Here is a 22,661-nt window from a genome sequence, read left to right as displayed (position 1 = left end):
GAGCTCATTCACCCTTTGCCCTCAAAACAGGTTTGAATTTGGGAAAATAATTGAATTTATTACCAATCAAATGAGAGTAGGGCAGTGAGACCCCCACGAGGTCACAAGTTTTTCTTTGACTTTGAAATGCCGAATTTTGACCGAGCTGTTTTGTCAAAACTTCCCAGGGGAAGTCATCCCTTTTTGTTTGCAGAGGTGTGAGCCAGGACTCCTCTGAATTTCACTATTCCACTGAAATTCTGTTGCTTTCCAGACAAATTTATGAGGACAGAAAGGGATTTCTAATCTCAGTGGAGGAAGAGTCAGGCAGGAGTTTGGTTTGACCCTGGGAATAGTTGTGTTTAACACAGATTGTCCCAGTGCACGAGTCCAGCTTTCCCATGGTTGGAATTACACCTTTGGTGTTGCAGAAATTGACTTTTTTTTGAATTGTTTTACCATTTCAGGTTGAGTGGTAAAAAAAACTCAACAGGTACAGAAGTAACTTGAGGAGTGTGAACAGAGATACTCAAAACTCTGTGTTTTACTCTTTATTTGCATATGCTGAAAAATTCTCAATTCCCATCCTCCCTCCCATAGTTGTTGCCCGTGGCTGGATCATTTTAGTCAATATTTTTACTTTTCCTCTCATTTCCCTCAAACTTTACTGCACTTCTAACCTTATAACCCATTTCCCCAGCGTCTGTCTCAGGGGCCAGCTCTCATTTGTCCTGAATACAGACCTCTAAGTGGAAAATTACAGAATGTACAGCAGGGCTGCCAGGAGCTTTGTCTAAGGAATCCATCTTCAGGAAGAAAGCTGAGAAATTCACATTAGGATTCACATTTCTTCAACTCCTTTCCTGCATAAACTCCAGAGTAGTAAATTCATTTTCTGTGATGTACTACAAGGTTCAGGCTGTGGTAGTAGCTCAGGATTGCTAAGATGAGTTCAGTTTTTAGCTAAAAAGTATTAAACAATGATAAGAAATAAAATCCTGGCAGCCAGGGTTTTTTTTTCCTGACTGGAGAGGCTTTTGGAAGGGGTTTCCACTCTGGGGATAGATGCTTTTAGTTACTGTACAACTCCCAAATGCCGTGGGGGTGTGATTTTGGGAGCCCAGACCTGGAGATAACTCAGCCTGATTTGCTCTGTGACCTTGTGCAGCTCCTGTACCTGCCACAAGCAGCATTTCCACATCATTAAATGGGAGTTCATAAAAATAGTACCAATATGCTCCCGTGGTTTTTTTTTTTTTTGCAAAGTTTTATTCAGCTCTTAATATTTTTGCTCTTTCCAGTCTTGATTGCTCAGGCTCCTCTCATTTTTTATTTTTTTTTTTTTACTACATTTTGTCTCTGTAGGAACAGACCCCATTTTTCAACATCTGGTGTTGAAGGCATCAGGGTTCAATAGCTAAGAAATGCAATCAGATAGAGGCTACATCTTCTTATCTAAGTGCCCAAAGTTTTCTTCAGCATCTGTGTTTTTATAAGCTTTCCAAGACCTTGGAATGTGGTTTCAAAGCCTGGCAGGAGGATCTAAAGCAGGTCTGTCCCAGAGCCACCTGTCCTGTGCAGGGCCAGGAGTGGGGCTCATGATCCTTGCAGCTCCCCTCCACCTCAGCAGATTCTGGATTAGGTTTGGAATTGATTTTGGAGAAGGTTTCTAATCTTATAACAATCACTCTGTGCCCTTGTTTCATCAGGCTGGTAGGGAGGAAGCTTTTAAAGAACATCAAGAAAATGAGCAGTGCTGGACATGAAAGATCAGATGGGTAAATTCTCGTTGCTGCCGTGATTAAATCCCACTCCACAGTTTTAATGACTTATGTTTCATGGGTCAAATAGCTCCATAATTCATAACTGGATAATTCTCTGCCTGGTAAACTGATCATCTTTTAAATTACCCTGCCGTTGTATCAGTGAAGAAAAATCAGTAAAACCTATTAGAGATAAGATTATCTGAGTAGCTTTTAAACTGGAAATATCTCCCCGTGTGAGGAATGATTGTGCTTTTCACTCTGGTTGTCTTGCAGTGGGTTATGAAAGGCAGGAAAAGTGCTGTAGTGAACTCAAAAGCAGGCAGCCAGGAAGGGATCAGATGCTCCAAGTCAAACTGCAGGCAATAATTTCATTTATGAGACAGCCATCTCAGATATTCAGAGTCCAGTGTTACCTTGGTCTACCTGAAGTCTTTAATCCAGGTGATCACCTCATTATCATTTCCTGATTGTCCCTTAGTCCTTGTTAACTCCGAGACCCTTGTAGATATTTTCTTGCTCCCTGTGATTTGTTCGGCTAAAAATGTCCTTAATAATATATGGGAACATAAAAAAAAAAAAAAGAAAAAAAAAAAGAAAAGAAATCTACGACTCCTGCAAGGATTATTATTACATCAAGGGATTCCTTTAGGCACTTATCATTCTTTATGGGTTCATCCTCACCCTTGCATACAAATCAACCTCCTGCTTAGTATTCAGAGCAGGGAGGGAGCTCAAAGAAAATAGACAAAGGAGCACTTGGGTTGCTAATATTGGCTATAACACTCCCTAAGCATGGGATAATGGTTGGGATGGGGACATCTCCATCAATCCAGCACAGGTGGAAGGGGGACGTGGCTGAAGCCTGGGAGGAGCAGAACAGCCTCGGGTTGACTCTGTGTGATGTGGGGATTATTGTGATAAGGCAGGATGATATATTCAGATTTATATATATATATATGATATAACACACAGAAGGCACAATGCAGGGGGATTTTTCATGTGTTGCAATGCAGGTGCTGCAATGCTGGAAATTCTCTCTTGTATCAGCTGCAGTGAGCAAAAACTGACCTTAAAGGGCTTCAGCAAATGCGTTTGTCCTCTTGTGGACAGGGACAAAGCGGCTGCAAACGCAGAACTGTGGAGGAGCAGGGAATTAGGGAGCACAACTTGAGGGGTTGCAATAGCAGCCCACAGCTCCTCTCTGATCTCTGCTGTCTGTGAGCAGGGACAGGAGCCAGGGAACAGCTGGAGCTGTGCCAGGGCAGGTTTGGGTTGGATTTTAGGGAAAGGCTCTTCCCCCAGAGGGTGCTGGCACTGCTCAGGCTGCCCAGGGAATGGCCCCCAGGGCTCCCAGAGCTCCAGGAGAACTTGGACAATCTGCCCCGAAGAAAGAAAATTAAATAAAATTACGGGGTTTATTTGCCATCTGATTTATTTTTGCCTGCTGGGGATGGGAATCCTTGCAAGCCCTTCCTCCTGTGCCAGTCCCTCACTCTTTGGTGGGTTAAGACGTTGCTGAGCAAAGAGTTTCTGAGAAATCCATTTACTTTTTAATAAGTCTTCAAGTCAATGGACTGCCACTGCTTTTTACAGGATTTGGAGTGAAATCTGTGTTCTGCTCTGTGCCCAGACATGTGACATTTCCCTTGGCCCAGTTTGGGGCAGGCTGTGTCCTGCACAGGGGCTCAGGACATGCCCTGTGCCATTCTGCTGTGCTGGTTTGTCTCCCTTGCAGGACCTGGCCCTTCCGTGAGGAGAACAGGGTCAGTCTGGGCTGTAAAGCTAATTCTGAGGGTTTGACTGACCGCTCCTGAGCTCTGTTTGTGCAGGACTGGAGCGGGGAAGCAGCTCTGGGGAATGGAGTTATCATCCAGGGTGGGCAGGAATCTTGATGGTGTCCACATGGAGAAATGGTTCCACGGAGGGAAAGTGGCTTTAGCTGTGCCCCAGCTCCTCCCTGAATGAGGGGTGCAGACCCCTGTCAGGTCCAGCCCTGCCCTCATCCACTGCCATTGTCCCCCACAGGAGCATCCCCCAGGCAGAGCCCTGACAGAAATCCAGGGCAGAGTCACAGAACCATCAGAGTTTGGGCTGGAAGGGACCTTAAATCCCACCCAGTGCCAGGGACACCTCCCACTGTCCCAGGCTGCTCCAATCCCCAGTGTCCAGCCTGGCCTTGGGCACTGCCAGGGATCCAGGGGCAGCCACAGCTGCTCTGGGAATTCCATCCCAGCCCCTCCCCACCCTCCCAGGGAACAATTCCTGCCCCAAATCCCATCTAAATCTCCCCACTGTCAGCTCAAAGCCATTCCCTGTGTCCTGTCCCTCCATCCCTTGTCCCCAGTCCCTCTCCAGCTCTCCTGGAGCCTCTTTAGACTCTGCCAGGGGCTCTGAGCTCTCCCTGGAGCTTCTCCTCTCCAGGTGAACATTCCCAGCTCTCCCAGCCTGTCCAGAGCAGAGGAGCCCCTTTGATCTGGGATGCTGACCTGGAGCAATTCTACATTGCCCATTTTGGAGCATTTCTCCCTGAGGGGCTGAGGGATGGGAACACAGTGAATAATCTCTGCAGAGAAACCCTTCAAATCCCTCTCCCTGATGCCAGTGCACTCCAGCAAGGGCAGGTAATGGCTGTGCCAGAGTCAAATGAGACTCTAATAGATGATGGATGAAGCTGGGGCTAAAGAGTCATTTCCCATCAGTTACCTGCTGGATTTTCCACAGAACTTTGCTCCCTGGGTCAAACATCCAATTAGCTTAAACTGTTTGTAATTTGGTTGCCATTAGTGGAGTTGGGCTGTTCTCTCTGCTGCCTCTTTCAGAACGGGAGAGTTACTCTGCCAGAGCCTCACCCTCCAGTGTTATTTTTCATTGCAGATATGAAATAAGCAGGTTGTTGTCAGGCATCTCAGCTCCGTGCTGAAGGAACACCTCAGTGTCTGAAAGCATTTTCACAGTCCTGGGTGGCTGATGGTCTATTTACATCCCATTTCTGCTGCCCTAATTAGATCCCTTAATCCTGGCAGCCAAAGTGCTCCTCACTGGATCTCCAGAGCGTGTCCTATCGATGGCCATTGCATCTCAAAGGAAAAGAGTTCCTTGCACAGGAAGAAATCTCGTGCAGTGCCACAAGGATGGTTTTGGAGAATCAAATTCTATTTGATTTTTTTGGTAGTCGTTTCTTTTAACAGCATTCTCTGAACAAAAAAAAAAAAAAAAAAAAAAAAAAAAACAACTCGTCTCTCATTTTTCTGCTTCAGAGTAGCAAGAAAAAACCCAAACTAAATGCATTTTCTCATCTGCTGTAATTGATTTTTACTACATCCCGAACACGCCTGGTGCCGTGCAGTTTATATCTCTCTGTGAGAGAACACAGACAAATGTTTTTAAACTTGATTCTTTTCTGTATCGGGGAAAGACAAAAAAAAAAAACCAAAACCCAGCAAACAAATGAGAGCAATTTCATGTCTGAAGCAGAAGGAACAGATTGTTTCTGTGTTGCAGATGTGCCTTTTACATAAGGTTTCTGCTTCCCCGAGGTACCCCTGAGTCAAGGATTCTGCCCAAAAGCGGTTGGGATGTGAAGCAGCAGCCTCTGTCAGTTTGTCAGGAAGGAAAGGGAAGAGTCAGGTTCACAATTAACCACCGAGATATCAACACGAACTCGGCAAAGACAGTCTTAATTAACTCCAAAATCAAGGCAAACTCTATTTTTATTGCAAAGTTTCTAAGGGGGAAGCGCAGCAAAAATGAACTTTATAAGCCTGATCATGATTTCTGTGAGTGTGGTGTTAAAGGGAGGGAGGAAATGTGGCTGAATTTCTTGTCCTGGGATAAAAGGAAGGACGGGATCAGCCCTGGTAGCGATGGTTTGGAGTTGCCCCAGCTCCATAATGGAATGTTTTGTCTTGCAAAATTCCCAACAATGCCTCCCCGACCATCGTGGCACATCCTGCTTAATATATTCATTGGGAGCTTATTATATAAATGAACATGTGCTAAATTTATCCGACTTTCTAATGGAAATTGTAAATTCAATTATAATAATTATCTACCTATCTCTGCTATTTCTTTCTGCCTAATTTGCTTGCAGATTCTGAGCTCGGGTAGGTTTTGAGCTTGTTATTTATAGCATATATATTTAGCTTCTTCTCATTGTATTTGCATTGTCTCTGCTTTTCAGAACCAGGTTTTCAGGGCTGATTTGATTGTTCTCTGATCAATATGAAGGGGCTCATTTGGTTGAGAAATGCCTTTGATCTAATTGAATTGAGAATTATTGCCAATAGAGTGTTATTTAAATTCCAAATGGATTTGCACAAATGATGCTATCAGCAGAGTTTGGGGTTTTTTTGTTTTTTTTTTTTTTTTTTTTATTTTTTTCCTGGTGATGATTATGAAGTTAAAGAGAGCAAAGCAGAGAGGAGAGGTTTATATTTTGTGCTGTGTTTTTGAGGGGCACGTGGCTGATGGAGTTTGAAGGGAATGTCAGCTCTGTGAGATGCTGGATGTTCTGCAGACCACCAGCATTTCCCAGAGCTTTCCCAGAGCCCTTGCCTGGATACAGGAGACTGTAATTAAGCAAGTTTTCAAAGGTTTTGGAATCTCCAGATCCCAACTGACACTTATTCAGGTGCCCTAGCAGGAATTCAGGAGTTAATGTACCAAATTAAGAAGGGGAATTTGCTCAGGTGGAGGAACTATTTAATTGTTCTGGCTGTAACACTTCAGAGGCAGATCAGCAGCGACATTTTAATTAAAAACCAAACAAAATCTTGAGTTTTGCATGTAGTAAAAAACCAAAATTTTTATTTTACCTGTCTTTCATATTAATCTGTTGACTTTTCTGACTCAGAGCTCATCATGTCCCGCTGGAAGTCGGGAACAAGTTGTCCCCGTTTGGAGCCTGCTGTGGGAAATCATGGACACATTTAGAGTGGGAAAGGCCACTAAAATCATCCAACCCACTGTTCCCCCAGCGCTGCCGAGGCCACCACTGTCCCCTGTCCCCAGTGGCACGTGTGGATCCCTCTTTTCCAGGCGGGCAGGGAAATGCAGTTTTCCAAGGCTGGCACCACGGCTCCCGCCGCACTTTTGGTTCAGAGATTCTCACTCAGCAGCAGATCAAACCCAGTGGATTTCCACGGTGCCAGAGAGAATTTTGAAGCCAAGGAGGAAGCTGGGAGCAGACAGAAAGGGCAGTGGTGCTGCTGGAGGGGCTGGGAAATGGAGATGGAGCAGATTGGAGAGAGCAGCTCAGGGCATGGCTTCGTTTGGGATCCCTCTTCCTTTGCCTGGGGAGAGAGTTGGGAGGAATGAGGAGAGGTGTAAAATGGATTGGGAAGCGGTGCTGTCCAGGTGTGATACAGGAAAGGGATTCCAGCCAAAATCCAGCCTGCCTGGCTCATCCAGTTTGCATTCCAAGCTTTCTTCTTAGTCTGTGGTCAGCAAAACCGTCTGGTGAAATCTCAGATTTTAACTCCACACTGGCTTCAAACCTGCTTGGGAGATGTATTTAGTTACCTTAGAGGTTGTTTTTCTTCTACTCTTCCTCATCTCTGAAAACTCCCAGTCATGGGATTGCTGCAATCAGGAGCTGCTCTGAGCAGAGACTGAGATGTCCTCTCTTTTTTTTGGGGACAAAAAAAGGACCAGTTTTGGTTCTGTTCATTTCCATGGGGTTTCTCAGTTGTTGAGATACCAGGATCGTCCTGCTCCTGACAAACCAGCAGGAATTCTGTCCAGCACTGCAGGTGACCAAGGAATTTGGGCAGGGCTTGTCAGGCTGTGCCCGTGTGGAGGCAGCAGCTGGAGCTGGAGCTGGGCTGGCTGAGGCAGGACAGGAGCAAACAACTGGAAAAGGATCATTGGGCTTGGAGGAGAACAAAAGGCTCTGACTGGGGAGAATCTTAGGGAAAAAAACAAAGGCAGAGAAGTGTTGATGAGCTGTGACACTGCAGCACAGCCTCTGGGAAACCAAAACGCTGGGAAAACCTGCCTGCAAATGGCAGGGTTCTCCTGCTCCGCCTGCAACAGATTTTATCGTTTGGGTGTTTCAACATGAGGAAAAAAAAAAAAAAGGCTTAATTTCCATAATGGCTTTTTTTAATTGGTCGAATTAGCTGGTGATCCTAACTGGGGAAGCTTTTCTGGTGTGAGAAAGTGGTTTAAAATATGTGTATTTGAACGTTCTGCGTTTCTGTTTGGAATATTTTAATTATAACTGTTTAATTATAATGTGTGTGTAATAGTAAACTGTGAGTTAGTTCTCTCTCTAAATGATTTTAAATTGTTTCTTTTTTTTGGTTTTTTTTTTGTTTTTTTCCTTTAAATATTTCTGTTCTAACTGTGCAAGATCCAAAACATAATGGAAAAGCAATGAAGCCATTGCTTCAGCTTGGTTCTTAAGTTCTGAGTGCCTAGAGGCTGAGGGCAATCGATACAGACCAAGAAATCAATATCCTATCATGATATAAAGTGGGGAATTATAAACTTCTCCAGTGCTTTCAAAAGATTTTTCCTGAAATATTGAGCTAATTAATCCTGAACTCTTGAGAGATTATTTTTTTTTTTTCACTGTCAAAAGTAAAAGTTCTATTTAAAAGCAATGGCTGAGTGCGTTGTGAGTTCACAGCAAATTTCTGCAGGGAGAGGTTTTTGTGAGGCAGAAAGCTCCAGCCTCACCTGCTGCCTCTTGCACTCAGAGATGACACAGAAACGTTCCAGAATTCCATGAATTCCTGACCTGATCTGCCCAAATTGTTGTTTTTTCCAGCACCTGCCTCCTCCTCTCCCCAGCAAGACTCCGCCGCCGCCGCCTCCCAAGACCACGCGGAAGCAAACGTCTGTCGACTCTGGGATTGTCCAGTGAAGGAGGAAGCGGGTTTCTTTCCAAAGATAAAGCTGTAACAATTCATTCCCCTAAGTATTTTATGGTCTATAATGTTTACCTCATTCAGGTGTGCAGTATCTAACATTTTAGTGCAATGATAACTCCGTAAGAAATCCATTTCTCGCCGTGTTCTCGGACCCAACACTACACCCCCCTGGTTTTTGGGGTTATTCCCTCCCATCACTTGAAAGAAATCTGGATTTCTACTTGAGACTGGGAACTCCATCAACTGACAGAACCCTCCTTTCCTAAATGTTCTCCTTGCTTCTGGATAACGCCAGGCACAGAGCTAGACGTGGAGATTAAAGTGAGAGCTGGAAATTCGGTACCTAAAGATTTTGGGTACCTCTGGAGTTTCAAATGAGCAGAGTTTTTGTGTCTAATCTCAGTGTATATAGGAATCAATGACAATATTCACATGGAATTCAGGGCGAGAGGAGGTTTCCCAGTGAGGTGAAGCTGCTGTAGGATTTCCCTGAGTAACAGGGATTTTAGCCCAGGGTTAAAAACCAGACACCAGTGATTTGTGAAGTCTGTCTGTGTTACAAATAACCTGATTGCCGTGAGCAAAGTGGAGATTTGGGGCTGTCTTGGCCGCAGTGCCCACGATGCCACGGAGTTTAAAACCTCTGGTGAGAGGAGGAAAAGTGCCAGCAAAACCTCCCCTCTGACCATGAGGCTGCTCAGGGAATTTGTAAGGTCCCCTGGGACAATGTTTTTGCAGGTGCTGGGGTCCATCAGTGCTGGTCCCTTTTTAAACATCACCTCCCAAGGGCACAGGAGCAGCAATTCCCAAATGCTGGAAGTCAAGCAGGCGAGGCAGAGCTGGCTTGGCTGAACAGGGATCTCCTCTGGGATATCAGGTGGAAAAGGAAGGTGTGGGCAGTGGAAACAAGGTCAAGGGGCATGGCAGCAACACAGAGGTGCTGCTCCCCACTACAGGGAGAAAATCCGTGTGGTCAAAACTCAATTGGAGTTGGAGCTGCCACAACCGTGGGGGGCAAAAAAAGAGTGTTTTTTTTTCAAATACATCCATGGCAAAAGGCCATTCCAGGATGGGAAAAGGCACCTCACAAGCAGGGACAGGGACATGGCAGAGGTGTTTAACACATCCTTTGTCTCTGTCTTCAACACACCAAGAGGGTCCCAGTGCCCTGAGGACCATGACTGTGACAAGGATCAACTCCCAGTCAACCTGAAACTGCAGGATCTCCAGCCCCAGCTGGATCCCTGCAAATCTCTGGGCCCTGGTGGGATTTATCCAAGAATCCTCCAAGAGCTGCTGATGTCATCATAAAACCCCTCTTGATGGTTTTTGAGCAGTCTGGGGAATCTACAGAGGTCTCGGCTGACTGGAAGCTGAGGAATGTTGTCCTGATTTTCAAGAAGGGCAGAAAGGAAGAGCCTGGAAACCACAGGCCCAGTAAAATCATGGAAGAGGTTATTCTGGGAGGAATAATTCTGGGAAGAATGACTGGAAAACACCTGGAGGACAATGCAGTCATGGGTCACAGCCAGCACAGCTCCATGAGGGGAAAGTTCTGATTGTGGAACCCAATTTCCTTCTAGAACAGGGTCACCCAGCTGGCTGTTCCAGGAAAGCCAGGACATGGAATCTTTTTGGACTTCTGCAGAGTTTTTATACTGTCTCCCACAGGATCCTTCTGGACAAAATGTCCATCCTGCAGCTGGAGAAACACCTCATGGGGTGGGTGAGCACCTGGCTCAGGGGTTGGGCACAAAGGGTGACAGTGACTGGGTGACACCAGGCTGGCAGCAGCCTGTACATGTATAAATATGACATTAAACTGTTAGTATCCAGAGGAGGCCACGAGGATGGGGAAGGGCCTGGTGTGAGGAGCAGCTGAGGGCACTTGGATGTTCAGCTGGAGGAGACTGAGGAGGGCAGAGCTCCTTGGGTCAGCAGCATCCTCTGAGGGAAATGCAGGGGCAGGAACTGAACTCTTCACTGTCATCATCAGGGACGGGAGCCAGGGAATGGCTGGAGCTGTGCCAGGGCAGGTTTGGGTTGGATTTCAGGGAAAGGCTCTTCCCCCAGAGGGTGCTGGCACTGCCCAGGCTCCCCAGGGAATGGGAATGGACCTGAGGCTGCCAGAGCTCCAGGAGTTTGGACACCCAGGGATGCCCAGGGTGGGATTGTTGGGGTGTCTCTGCAGGGACAGGAGCTGCTCTGGATCATCCCTGTGGGTCCCTTCTCACTCAGGATAATCTGTGATTAATGACCTTTGTAAAATCAGCCTTTGGTGATCACCCACTGCAATTTTCATCCAGTTGGATCTTCTGGATATCCACGAGGGGGAAAAGGAGGAATCCTTGGAGCTGCCAACAGCACGAGGGTATGGGAGGAGAAGCAGTGAGCAGGGAGGAGACTCCTGGTCATTCCGAACCTAAACGTTGAGTACAGAAAACGGGAAGAGCTTTTTCCTTTCTTGATTGTGTATTATTTCATGTTGGATTAGGATGAACTGAGCGGAATCACTTTGTCCTTGTGCCATCATTCTGTACAGTGTTTGTATATATGATGGTTTTTAGAATGTTTTAATTTTTATGGTGCCTGCTTTTCATGTCATAACGAATTAATGCGCCTGCGAAAAGTGCTTTACGTGTTCTTAATTTCCTAATTGCTGAAAGTGTAAAGAAGAAACAAAAAGCTTTTTTTTTTGTTTTTCCAGATATTAAGCTCTGAGAAATATCAGACTGATGGGATGGGGTTTTGGGAGGGAGGAAGGAAACTAACTATATTTTAGTGGTTTTTTTATTGTCATCACACTTCGGGGTTTTTTATTATCTACAATCTTTTTACTCTTACAGTAGATTGTTTTTAAATATACCACTGACTCAAAAAAAATAAACTATTATTTTAAAAACTTGTCTATGGAAATGAATACATTCCCTGGGTGTTTTTGATCCTCACTGCAGAATTTTGGAAACTTCTGCATCGTGTAGAAGACCGTGTGTGCATTATCTTTTTTTTTTCAGCACAGTTTAGAAGGGGAGCTCATGAGAAAGCAGAAATCTTTCCTTGTCCTGTTGTGGTTGTCCCTTCAGGCTGGAGCTAAAACACACATCAGCACTAGGAGCATCCATCCCTGTGTGCTGTCCATGCCCAAAATGATGGCTTTAAGTGAATGCTTTAGAAAACAGACGAGTTTTATGTAACATTTTCCACCTCAGATGCCTGCTGCACCACGCAGGTTCCAAGCAGAAGTGACTTTACACAGCACTAAAACAACACTGTCGTTACAAAGGCAGAAAAATTGCTCTTCTCGTGAAAAGTGGCTCCCGTGGTCAATTAGATATTCTCTTTTTTTTTGCCTTAAACCACAGTGTCACTTTGGATCAAACAAACACACTTTTCCTTGCTGTAAAATCAGCTCCCGGAGTGGCTCAGGATTTACTGTTGGATCTCATCCTGAATTCCCTCTTTGTTTTGTTCATGCAGCCTCTGCTCAAGAGGAGCAGGCAGGGAAGGATTCTTCAAGCAGGAATCAATCAGATATCTGTAGTCATCAATAATGTGTTACAATTTTCATTCTATAAATCTGGTATTGAATTGAGGATTGCTTTGGAGGCTGCTCTTGCTGCTGCCAGGGAGCCTCGTGCTGGGTGAGTTTTCCTCTTTTCCATTTGCTTCCTGAAGGATGGGAAGAGCTTTCCCCTGGACCTTTGGGTGGATGCCTGTAAATTGTATTTCTGGTAATGTGTTTGTTTTCACACGTCCTTTGCAAATTCCTGTGCTCATGCAAGTGTTATAATTCAGCCCCGTGAGACTCCTGAACAAGAGCTGCACTTCCAAACCGGTGTCACAGTACAAACTCCAAACCTCATCTGTGTGTGTGTTTTACAAATATGCAGGCTGAGCCTGGGAATTGAAAATCAGCCTCTCGGAGCCGAATTGTCACTGCTTTCACAGTCTGACAGCTCCTGGGCTGGGACTTGTGCAGAGCCCAGGATGAATCAGTGCCCTCCTCAAAGTGGGGTAAAAGCAATCAGCAGAAAATTCCTTACATAAGGAATGAGCAGCTAATTCCTTACAGGCAGCGATCAATGCCTGGAAAGTTGTTATTTCTCATGGTTTGCTCTCTTCCTTTCCAATCCACTTGGGAGCCACAGCATCCCAGAGCCATGGGAATTCCTTGTCACGTTGTTTGGGACACAGCTGAGCTAATGCAGAAGAGCTCATTATGAAACAATTCAGAAAAGAGAACTTACTTGACTTTCACCAGTGGTGGAAGCTCCTATCCCTCCCCTCTGCCCCATTCCTGTGGGAATTCATCCTTAAATGGCTTCAAGGAGTCTTTTGCTGCAGGTTGGGAAGGTGAGATTGGGATGACCTGGTTTATTTATCACCTCTGTGTCCCCCCAGTGCCTCCACGCCCAGAGATCCCCACTCAGACTGGACTCAAATCAATATTTCTGCTTGCAAAGGTGACCCATCCATCTTTTCCACAGCAGACCTTGGCCAAGGATCCACAGGATCCACAGTTTTTCACCATTTGGGACAAGTCAGGGATTAATTTCCCTGGAAGAAGCAATTCACAGGTGGCAAGTTCCTGGATAGTGGAAAAACCAGAATTTCAGTGGCCACTAATTTTTACTTCTTGGAAAAGCAGCTGAGATTCACTTAGTGAAAGTTGACTCACAGTGCCAGGATAAAAGGAGGTTCCTCAGTTCCATTTCCCGAGTCTCATCTGGGAGTGAGGGTGGATCTTACAGGTGCACAGATCAGTCCCACACCAAACCACCCAAGATTTGTTGGACAGGGGCTGTTTGCTTTTTAATCACATTTATTTTCACTGGGAAGCTCCACACAAAGGTCACTCCTTAAGCTGGTCCCCATAATTGATATTTATGATTACTGATATGTCTCCTGTGGTACCACAAATTCTGAGGGTAAAAATGTTTTTAACTTCAGTTTTGTCTTAACACAGGCATTTTTCTTGACCTTGGCTGTACTCCTGTGTGACCTTACAGAGGAAAAGGATGAAAAGTTTGCAGTGACAATGTATTTATTTATGATATATGAATAGAGATCCGTGTGAGTGCAGGTACAGCTGTGTATTCATATTCATGCACACACTTCAAACTCATCTTTTTAACGTGATTCATCTCACTTCACGGACTGGTTGAGGTCTCCACCTTCTTGCTTCATCTTAAACATCTTCCCTGTCAATTGCTGTGCCCTTTTTGGGGACCATCCAGGAGTGTGATGTGGTGTGAGGCCAGGCACAAACCAGGTGAGACTTCTCCAGTTTCCATCCTCTCCCTGCCCTGTGATAAATGGATGAACTGCAGCATGTGTAGAGATTCCCCCATGGAAAACAGGCCAGGCACTGGAGTGATGGTGAGCCCTGAGGTCCAGCTTTTTCCTCTGTCCTGGCTTTTCAGCAGGAATGCAAAGCGTGAGCTCCTGCTGCGCTGACATTCCAATTTCCTCTCCTTCTCCTTTTGTACTTTCCATGGCTCTAAACTGAATTTCAGGCCTGCAGTTGGCATCTTCCTGGGGCTGCAGAAAGGTGGGGATCAGTATAAATACTTGGTTATTGTATGGGGTCTCTCCAGCTGCTCTCCAGTGAGGCTATTTAGAGGATTTTTAATTTCCCTTGGGTTGTTGTTTTTTTTTTTTCATATGTATTCTGTAGACTTGAATAATTACTGAAAATTGTGTTTCTCTGTTGAATGACACTTTTTATTTTTCATTTCCAGCGTGTGTGGCATTGTATTGAAGCACTTCAAAGGGAAGTGGCTGAATTAAGTCCCTCATTTCCCAGCTAAGGAAGGTGGCTGTGGACTGCAGTGCTGGGGACACGTCCTGAGCCCCTTGGGATGATGTTAACATCCAAATATTGAGAGATTCCTCTGCCCAAATTAATCTACACGGGGGTTCAGGTGCTGGAGTCAATGGCTCTGATTTTATTTAATAGTAAATGTGAGGTAGAAGAAAGAACTAGAAACGAGAGAGATGAAGCAGAAGGTATTTGTCATCAATGCTTTAGGGAGTCCTTACAAGGAGAAAGCAAAACCAACCCCAGATGTGACACTGGCACCCAGTCAGGCAGTTCTGGTGTGTTCTGCTGTTGTTGGCTGCTCTTCCCAAATTTGTTTCCTTCTCCCCTGGCTGTGCCTGCATTTCCTCAGCGCTGCAATCCCAATTTCAGATGAGTTCCCTCTCTCCATCCTCCCCACCAGCGATGCCAATCTCTGCACTGACAGGGGAAAACACAGAAAATGAACTCAAAACCTGCCTGGCTTCCAAGCAGAATTCCTCAGCAGGAGACAAAGGAAGCTGTGGGAATGAAGAGGGAGCCAGGCAGGGCTCCAGAGCAGCGTGACACAAATTCCAGGTGGGATCACCACGACTCACCCGGACACTGAACGGTCAGAGAGGTAAAACAATCCCAGCAGCTCCAGTCTGAGCAAAACATTTCCCAGCTCAGCCTGAATTATTCAGCTTAAAACCACTTAGTGACATCCAATTTAACAGGGTGAACGCTGGTTTGGGGAGTGTGCTCCTGCAGCAAGAGGGGAAGGCACTGCAGAGGGCAGGGAGTTGGATGAGGCTGTAATTATTGTTTCTCTGGAAATTAGGTGTGTCTGCCTGTGTTTAATGAGCTCAAAAGCTCGCCAAGAAAAAAAGCCAAAGGAATCAACCACAAATTAAAAAAAATGTTCGAAGTAGAACGCCTTTTTTCAAAAGATGAGGCACTTTTTACCTACTTGTGTTGCAGGAGGCCTGTTGTGAGAGATTTTTACGTTTTATTTGGTGGTCAATAATACTCAGTTTACTGGCTCTGAACTTCCTTCCATGAGTTTATTACTCTGTACAGTTGGCAAATGGATTGGTTGTTGCTTTTTATCCAAGCAGCCCATTATTGTTGAGTTGTTCCACAGATGGAAATAATAGAAAAAAACCCAGAAATAATGGGATTTTTAAAGAAGTTTCTGTCTTTCCACACTTTTTTGTCCCTGTGGAGGTGGGCAGAGATCTGTGAGAGTATTTGAGCAGGGAATAAAAGTAATGCCCAAACACAAAATCCTTGGGAAGAGATGGAGGTGCTCTGAGTGTTGGTCTGACCTCAGCTGCTCCTGGGCTCTGGGCACAGTGAGAGAAAAGTGACCTTGGGAACAGAAATTCCCTTTCTCTGGTGTGAGGTTTTCTGGGTATTTGGTATTTGTGTAAGGTCAGGAGCAGAAATTGTGTCTTGGGTTAGGTTTGGTCTCTTAAAGACCTGGAAAATGGGAAATTTGGGTTGGTTTGAGCAAGAACGGGGCTGGAGCTCCTGTTCAGTGGGAGAGCTGGAGGGACTCACCTGGAGGAGCTCCAGGGACACCTCAGAGCTCCTTCCAGGGCCTAAAGGGGCTCCAGGAGAGCTGGAGAGGGGCTGGGATCAAGGGATGGAGGGACAGGACACAGGGAATGGCTCTAAGCTGAAAGTGGGGAGATTTAGATGGGATTTTGGGCAGGAATTGTTCCCTGGGAGGATGGGGAGGAGCTGGGCTGGAATTCCCAGAGCAGCTGTGGCTGCCCCTGGATCCCTGGCAGTGCCCAAGGCCAGGCTGGACACTGGGACAGTGGGAGGTGTCCCTGCCATGGATGGGGTGACACTGGGTGGGATTTAAGGTCCCTTCCAACCCGAACCATTCCATGGCTCTGTGAATCCCTGATTTTCTCTCCTGTTCTCAGAGGTTCCAAGGCTGTCCCAGAGCAGCTGCAGGATGTCCCAGGCTGGTCCTGGGGAGGACACCTGTCCCTGGCACATCCCAGGTGACAGGGGACACTCTGAGCCGGGCTCAGGGTTACCTAACCCCTGGTCACCCCAGGTCAGCACAGACACTTCCCTTTCCTCCAGGCCATGGTGCAACCACTCAAAAACACCCCCGAAGTCTCAGCAAGGAGCTGCTTTCTCTGCAGAGCTCCGTGTTCCTGCTGCCAGGGAGCGTTAACTGGTGGGATGAGTTAATTGGGAGTGAGCAGTGACCGCAGAGCCCGGCTCCCTGAGCTCTGCACACACTGCCAGCTGCATCCAGGGTGTTCTTCCCCTCCCCTCCTCCTCCTCCTGCCTTTCCACCCGTGGTTTCTGTTGTTTAATAAGGGAGATTTTTATTAAAAGGGGACAGCAGGGACATAAAAATAACGATGAGTGTGAGCAGTTTTCACCCAGTCTGATATCCCCAGGCAGAGCACAGGGATGGTTTTCTGCAGGAAAAGGGGGAACAGGTTTAAGCTGAAGGGAGGGGAGGTTTAGGTGGGATTTTGGGAAGGAATTCTTCCCTGGGAGGGTGGGAAGAGGAGAGGAGAGGGTGGGATGGAAATCCCAGAGCAGCTGTGGCTGCCCCTGGATCCCTGGAATTGTCCAAGGCCAGGTTGGAGCAGCCTGGGACGGTGGGAGGTGTCCCTGCCATGGCAGGGGTGGCACTGGATGGGATTTAAGGTCCATTCCCACCCAAACCATTCCATGATGCTGTTTGGGATTCCAAGGGATGAGCTGCCTGTGCCTGGCACTGCCCTGGCTGCTGTGCTGTGGATTATAAAAATTATAGGATTATAAAATCGTATAAGGGGGTTTTAAACATCTGTTTTCTCATTCCCAAATGAGGAGGAGCCACAGGTAAAGCTGTGGGACTTTCAGCCCTTGGAAAAGGGGCTTCCCTAATTCAAAAGTTCTTCCCTAATTCCCTAAAAGTTCTTCCCTATGGAAAGTTCCTCCCTAATTCGTCCTGAACTCTCCCCAAATCCCTGGATTTGGGCAGGACCACCCAAGGAAAATCCCATCCCTGACCTGAGTTACTGGGTTGATAATTAGAGGTGACACCTCCATTCCGTACAGCTTCATGTCCTGCTCCTTGCTCTCCACAGAATCTCTTGTTTCTGGGGCTTTCCAGGACTTTTCCTGGCTCTTTCCAGCTGGATCAAGGCTTGGAGTCCTGTCAGCCCCTGAAGCTCCCTCTCCACACCCCCGAGGGCTTGGCAGAGCACTGACACCCAGGGAAAGCACATTGAAATGGTTTTTTTTCACCTCAGTGGGTTGGATTTTCTCACCCAAGACTTCCCGACACATCCCTCTCTTACCAGGAGCTGGTGAGAGAAAAGGGATTCAGCCATTCTGGGGAAAACTCCGGGCTGTGAATGTTTGGGGATGGTTTGTTCTAAACATTTGACCATTTTCCTTCAGCTGGGGGAATATTTCTTTGCTCCAGCCCCTCCAAGAGTGGAACACCACCCCAAAGTTGGGGTTCAGCAGATCAATCCCACCTTTTCTCTGGCAACCTGAGCCTCCTCAGGCTCCGACATTCTCAACACACTTTGACAGTTCTGGGCTAAAAAGGCATCAATTACCTTTGGAAATGACCCTCTGCTGTAGGAGCAGCTCCGTTCCTGCTGACTTTGGAAGTTCCTTGTGCCCAGGACAGGTTTTGGAGGGGGAGGCTGCCTCAAAAAATGTTGCATAAACCCATTTTATTGCATTTGGCAGTGCCTGTGGCACTCGGTGGCAGCCATCCTTCTTGAGCACGTTAGGGAGCCAATTTAATTATTAATAGAGCTGGTTTGTGTGGGTTTACTGGGGCCATTTCACTGCTCTTGGAATCTGTAAAGCCTGGAAATATGGAATTCTGTCCCTGCTGGATAACTACAGGCAGCTCTGCTCTGTGCTGGGTAGGAAAACAAGTCCCAGAGGTGACCTTGGAATTTCATCTTTGCCAGTAAAAAGCGATCAAACCTTTGCAGGTATTTTTATTTTCTTTGGTTGGTCCCTTTGTCGTTAAACAATTCTTAAATTCTTAAGAAGAAAAAAAAAAAAATAAGGCTTCTTAAAAATATATATTTATTTAATTATTTGGAAAAAAAAATAAATATAAAAATAGGGAAGGGCTTCTCCAGGGGATGGTTCAGCCACAGGGGCTTAAAATTTCCTCTGGAGGAATTTCCCTGTGCATCCAAAATGACTTTGTATGGAGCAGTATGTGGATGCTTCCATGGGGTCTGGGTGGGCAACAGAGCCCAAACTTCAGATGTTTTCTAGCAAATAATAATTCCATGTGTTTTATAACAGTCCATAACTGCAGCTGGTGTGTTAGCTGAGGTCTGGGGTGCAGCAAAAGCCACAAGTTCTCATTTCCCTCATTTGTGGCTGGGATCTTTTAATTCTAAATGTAATTATGCTCTGAAAGTGATTCTTTCCACCCCCTCACCACCCAAATTCTTCATTGATGATGCTGGGGTTTGTCCTTTTAGGCATTAACACCCTGGATAAAACACCCCCAAAGCTGCTTCTCTTGTTCCATTTGTTGGGAAAACTTTGGAATATCTGAACCCCCATTTGCAGAAGTTCCTGGGATTTCCTGGAAGTTCACTGATGCTCTGCCTCTCAGCATCTGCAGCAAATGTGGTTTCTCCCCACTGCTTGTGAGAACATTCTGAACCCTTCAGGTGCACAGGGAGGGGAGGAACAACCTCCCTGTGCACAAACAACCAAAAATTTGGGATTTTTGAATTCCAAATGTAAATATGCTCTGAAAGTGATTCTTTTAATTCCAAATGCTTTGAAAGGGATTCTTTCCACCCCCTCACCACCCCAATTCTTCATTGATGATGCTGGGGTTTGTCCTTTTAGGCATTAACACCCTGGATAAAACACCCCCAGAGCTGCTTCTCTTGTTCCATTTGTCGGGAAAACTTTGGAATATCTGAACCACCATTTGCAGAAGTTCCTGGAATTTCCTGGAGTGAGATCTGAGGCTCACATTTGTGTCCTGTGAATGCTCCAGGAATCAGGGACCTGTTGGGCAGCACCTGCCTCAGCCCAGACACACAAAATTGCCCTCAGAACTTTAAATTTTTTTTTTTTCTGACAGCTCTGCCCTTGTGCCATTTGAAGTTTGACCCCTGAAATGAGTTTCTTATTCAGGAGGGACAAGATTTCTTCCTGTAAATCGAATTAAACAGTTGGATACACGATGCTGGTGCCAGTGTTTTAAACCCATGGAAATCCAAGTTTTCCATACCAGTTTTGTTCTCCCATGAAGAATCTCTGAATCTTTAAGGTTGGAAAAGCCCTCAAAGATTGAGTCTAACCCTTAACACCTTAAATCAAATCCTGAAGTATTTATAACCTATTTTAATTTTACTTTTCCTCTTGTTTTCACTGTTTTCACTGCCATGACCCTGCTCCTGACAGGACCTGCTCTGGTACTGCAAAAAAACCCCAATTTTATAAGTTTTTTTTCTGAAGAGCAGTGGCTGGAAGAGCTCTGGCAGAGGCAGGGGAAGAGCATTTTAACAATTACCTTTCATTACCTCGCTGATGTCACCTGAAATCCTCCCTCTTCACACCCTGAAACTAATGGGAGGTTTTAAAGGAGCTTCAGTGGGCCCAGAGTGGCTCAGGGCTGCAGCAAAAAAAAACAAATAAATAAATAAAATCACAGAATAATTAAGGTTGGAAAAGGCTTCTGAGGCCTGAAGCTCACAACAAAGAGAAAGCAGAATGAAAAAAATATATAGAAAATTGGAATTTTAAGTGTCCAAGGGGACACTGGGGACTTGGAGCAACCTGGGACAGTGGAAGGTGTCCCTGCCCATGGTAGGGGGAATATGGGACAAACTTCAAAAGCCCTTGTTAGCCTTTGGTTTTGTGATTTTTCCATCCCAGACCCATTCCTGGTGGGTTTCTACAAAAACCAAAACCAAAACCAAAACCAAAAAAACAAAAAACAAAAAAACAAAACAAAAACAAAAAAAAAGAAAAGAAAAAAACCCACAAAAAACCCCCCAAACCCCCCCCCAAAAAAAAAAAAAAAAAAAAAAAAAGGAAAAAAAAAGAAAAAAGAGAAAAAGAAAAGAAAAAGGAGAAAAAGAAAAGAAAAAGGAAAAAAAAAGAAATAAGAGGAAAAAAAAGAAAAAAGAGAAAAGAAGAAAAAAGACAAAAAGAAAAAGAAAAAAAGAAAAAAAGAAAAAGGAAAGAAAAAAGAAAACAAGAAAAAGGAAAAAAAAAAAAAAAAAAAGAAAACAAGAAAAAGAAAATAAAAAAGGGGGGGAGCTTTGGGAAAGGATTTTCCAGTTGGGAGAAATCTTAATGGAGAGTTGTAAAGCTCCAGCAGCCAAAGCTGAGGTGTCCTGGAGGGGCTGGCATCATTCCAGGGAGGACAGGAGAGGTGGGAAAACCGTCCCATGAGTGTCAGGAGAGGAAACCAAAGCAAAAAAAAAAATCCATTTATAAACACAACCCATGGTGCAACTTGGGCTGCCTGGGCTTTTTCTTGTTCTCTGGACCACGAGGAGTTCTGACTTGAGTGAGATTTGGTTCCTGCCCTGCCAGGAACTTTCCCTGAGAGAATTTCCCTCAGAAATGTCCCTCCGGAGGGGGCTCCTGAGCTGTGCCGGGTTTGTGGTGACCTCTGGTGACATCTGGCAGCACAAGGAGCGTTGTCTGCACTTGGCTGGTGTTAAAAACATCCCCAAAAACCTGCTCAGTTATCCTGGTGAGGTGTCCTGGGTTGTGGTTTAGGATGTATTCTATCACCATCTTCAGTTAATGGCCCATCAATGCCTTGTGCATGACTCAGAGGGAGTTATCTCTCTTTAATGGGCCATTAAGGCTCTCTTCCATGACTCATCATCCCATTGTGAGATGCTCCGCCCATGGGGAGGAGCCAAGCATTCTCACCTGGATATAAGCTGGGATTTGGGACAGTAGAAGCAGCCCTCACCCACTGGATTCCCAGAGGACTGGAGCTACCAGACCTTTCTACAAGATTTCTGTTTCAGGAAGACCGCCTCGTCTGGACTGTTTCCATCACCCTGATCAGGGTGTATTCTGACTCTGTCACTAGTTTTTCTTTTTGTATTTATTTTATTTTATTTTATTCTATTTTATTTTCCTTTTCTTCTCATTAAATTTTATTTCTGGCTTAGAGCCTCTCACTTGGTTTGTTTTCAAACCACAACATGAGGGCATTTCTGCACACCTCCAGGGCAGCCTCTGCCTGGCTGCTCCTCCTCTTCTCCGGGATTTTGGGTGGAGAAAAGAGCCTCCAGCACTTCCAGACAAATTCCTCTTGCTCCAGCAGCAGATCCCAGCTCATTGGGAAGATTTCTGGGAAGTTTCATTTCACGTGAGCAGCCACAGAATTTGTACAACAGATTCTATAGAAGTGCCTCCTTGTAAAGAGAGTGGAAGTGGATATTTGGGCAGAGCAATTAAAGTTTGGGAGAACTTTATTCCTGTCAGTCTGGATTCATGCAGATCCTGTCATTTCACACAGGATCTGGATGAAATAAATACCACATATTGGGTTAATTATTTATATTGGTAGTTATTTATTTTTATTTGTTTGTTTGTTTGGTCGGCTTTTATCTTATTTATTTATTTATTTATGGTATTTCTTTATATTGGTATTTATTTATTATTTTATTTCGATTGGTATTTATTTATTTTATTTATATAAATACCACATATTGGGGTATTTATTTCATCCAGATCCTGTGTGAAATGCCTTCATTTTCCAGCGTTTCCTAGGATAATGTTACTTTATTCTGAAGTTTTATTTTTATGGATATTGTTTTGCCCCTTTTTTTTTCCTGGTTTGTTGGGATTAGTGCATTTGGTCTCGTGCTCGGGCTGTTGATAATGATGAAGTGCCTGAAGAAACGGAAATCAAGTTGCTGCAAAATCCCTGAACCGTGTTTTAAAGGATGTCACTGCCACATGCTTCACCCGAGCTGGGGGCAAAGGTCCCATCTGGGGACGTTTTTCTGTGTCACTGCTTTTTTCTAACTGACTTTCTCCTTGTAATGATTCCTCTTCAATTATCTGACACGGGCAGCATGAGTCCAGCTGCTGAAATCCTGGAATTTTCCATCAGAATTGAAGCTGCATCCAGGCAAACCTCACCTGGGCAGTGCTGAGCTCCCAGCCAGGCACAGCTCCTGTCACAGCAGCTCTCTGCTCCACAAGGAAAGGTGTAGGAGAACCCACAGAGGCTGGGACAAGGAATTCTGCCAGTTT

The 22,661-nt window shown here is 45.3% G+C and overlaps 1 protein-coding gene and 1 long non-coding RNA gene across 3 annotated transcripts in view; one reads left to right on the top strand and one right to left on the bottom strand.

The window, feature by feature from the left end:
• The window catches only part of DOCK1 (dedicator of cytokinesis 1), a 269,993-nt gene extending 258,486 nt beyond the window's left edge, over positions 1 to 11,507 (top strand). For both annotated transcript variants that reach the window (XM_066323421.1, XM_066323420.1), the window contains exon 52: positions 8,518 to 11,507. In XM_066323421.1, the coding sequence (XP_066179518.1) occupies positions 8,518 to 8,613 (96 nt within the window). In that variant the 3' untranslated portion in view covers positions 8,614 to 11,507. The remainder of the gene's footprint in view (positions 1 to 8,517) is intronic.
• Positions 1 to 22,661, bottom strand: part of LOC136363954 (uncharacterized) — a 465,017-nt gene that overhangs the window by 417,240 nt on the left and 25,116 nt on the right. The window lies entirely within an intron of this gene.

This window comes from Sylvia atricapilla, chromosome 8, assembly GCF_009819655.1.
Source record: "Sylvia atricapilla isolate bSylAtr1 chromosome 8, bSylAtr1.pri, whole genome shotgun sequence".
NCBI lineage: Eukaryota > Metazoa > Chordata > Aves > Passeriformes > Sylviidae > Sylvia > Sylvia atricapilla.
This window is presented reverse-complemented; position numbering and strand designations above follow the sequence as displayed.